Raw genomic sequence first — 2,282 nt, forward strand, 5'->3', positions numbered from 1 at the left:
CTCTGGTACCCTGTTGCTAGGCCGCCCGAAGACCGGGCTCAGGAAGACACTGACATTGGCTCCGAAGACGCCGAGACTGACTCCGGTGTCGAAGACGTGGAGATGAGGTCTATAGCGTGCAAACCCGGGAAGAAAGGGTACTGCATGTTATATGTCTTGCCTGGGTAGGCATCGGCGAGGTAGTGTTATGGTATGCGAAGTCGTTATCGCCGAAGAAGTCGGTGAAGCGGACCATTTGCGTTGAGTGTTTGGGTTTCGGGGCCTCTAGATAAAAGGACTGAATTGCTTAGTTGAGAGGGGCGGAATAAGCTGCCTTTGTGCTTACGAGATGCTGATTGAGTTGAGCATTGGTGACGAAGTGACTGTCAACAAAGAGCTCGGCTTCGTTGGCTATGTGTGAAACAATGAGAAATGCAAAGTTCTTCCAGTAGTTTCTGCGTTTGCTAGTGAAACATCAGCAGAAATGGGAGGTAGCAAAGACCTACACTGAAGCGAACTACAAAACTGGCAGTTGCCTTAATAAGTTGCTATCTACTGCTGGTCCAATGTTACTGTCATTTTCTTCAACATCATTGACTGTATACTTACTGGTTGGCGCTGGTTAGTGCAGCCGAGGTTGCGGCTGTAAGGCAAGTTGTCCCTTATCCAGTGCGCCTTGCTTTGGATTCGAAGGTACAAACATCTGTTCGAGTATTTCTTTCCGACAGAACAGAAGCTCAAATGCTGGGTTCTGTAGGACAGCTTTCGACCAGAGCGGATCTTGCTTGCCACTAAATGATACTAGATGGTGGAGAAGGGAACCCGCACCTGCTTATTGATCTCACGCATACACTTTGGTTATGTCACCACCAAGAAGGTAGATGAAGTCTTGTTTCCACTTTAACGCTGCATGTTGGTTATACAGACCAGCAGCTGACAAAGCCTCCTTTTCCATTGCGTAGCCAGCAAGTCAGCCCAAAGCTTCCACTGCGTTCTTGCTGGACACAAACATAAGATCATTCTTTGAGTGCTTGAGTGGTCCTGTCCCGTCTAGAAACGAATGACTCCGTAGCTTTGATGCTTAGCTCCAAGGGATAAAACCTTATAGTTAGTGAAAGTGACATGGTAATGGCTGCAGATGTTGAAAGCTTAGAGTTCTTTGGCAGCTTTTCTAAATTCGAGAATGTTGTGTGCAGGGTACCCATCAAATTAATTTGAGCCAACTATACCAAATCCTTGCTTTTGTCAGATCAAAGCGAGACTTTGGGATTTGACCAATTACCACAACTACTAGTAGTACTAAGTAGCCAAATGGAAGTCTTGGCAGAATTTTTTTTATTCCAAGAGATATTTAGGGTCACTTTCAATTTGATGAGGAAAATTAAAGTCTTCGCGGACTCTCCTTGTGAGATGAAAATCCTTGACAGCCTTTCAAATGATAAATGTGTCATTAGTGAAGTTTTGCTGAAGCATCTCTACAGCTGTAGGCGCATAACTGCAGTGTTTTGGGGGCCCCTCTTGCCAAACACGCCCCTTATCAGCGCAAGAGTGCCTAGATCGTGTGCAAATCTGTCCCCAATTTGATTTGTACTGATTGGCTCCATGCTAGAAGGGAAATTTGTAGCCCACATGGCGAATATGGTGGTTCAATGCAGTGTCCCGCCGGTAACACAGCTTGAGCTGCTTGCGCGTTTTGGGTTTGTGATCCCACAGTTGGATTTACGTAGTAGATCCTGATTGTTGACATCAAGCATCTGTCAAAACCTCAAATACAACCGCTCAAGGGAGACCCCACAAGCCGAAGGGCAGGCAATCCGTTCACGTTCTCTCAGTAAGGTATTCCTGGCCTCGGAAGTGTGTGAGGTCCACATTCACATTTTGCTAGCTCAGCCTGGATTTGTCATGGGAGGGGGAGGGGGGAATTATTTATGTAACCAAACTCGGAAAGTTCGGGGTCTTAAGCTTGGCCCGAAGCTAGGTGCCAAAAATAAAGATAGTTCCGTACACACCACAACTTGCTATTGCTATTCAGAAGGGTATAGGCAACCCATCACGCTCATTTACGGCAGCTACTCTTTTGGGCATTGAATTAATTGCCTTATTAATCTCCTCCAGCGTGATTTTATCCCATTCCTCCTCTATAGCCCTGCGTAATTCTGTCGGATCAAGAAGTAGCCCCCTATTCTTCAGCCTCTGTTTGATTGTCCTCTAAATCGTCTCAATAGGGTTAAGATCTGGCGATTCTAGAGGATTTGATTCGCATTGGATCCCTAATCGTTGCTTTGCTTGTTTGCACTTGTTAT

General features: G+C 46.0%; 1 protein-coding gene across 1 annotated transcript; it reads right to left on the bottom strand.

Annotated features, from left to right (window-relative positions):
• Positions 1-286: 286 nt before the first annotated feature.
• Positions 287-934, bottom strand: EPUS_07897 (uncharacterized protein; the record flags this gene model as incomplete). Its single annotated transcript, XM_007804957.1, has 2 exons — positions 287-443; positions 831-934. 2 exons carry the CDS (start codon positions 932-934, stop codon positions 287-289), a joined length of 261 nt encoding a protein of 86 aa, XP_007803148.1.
• Between the last annotated feature and the right edge of the window lie 1,348 nt (positions 935-2,282).

Source organism: Endocarpon pusillum, assembly GCF_000464535.1.
Source record: "Endocarpon pusillum Z07020 unplaced genomic scaffold scaffold3700, whole genome shotgun sequence".
Classification (NCBI taxonomy): Eukaryota; Fungi; Ascomycota; class Eurotiomycetes; order Verrucariales; family Verrucariaceae; genus Endocarpon; species Endocarpon pusillum.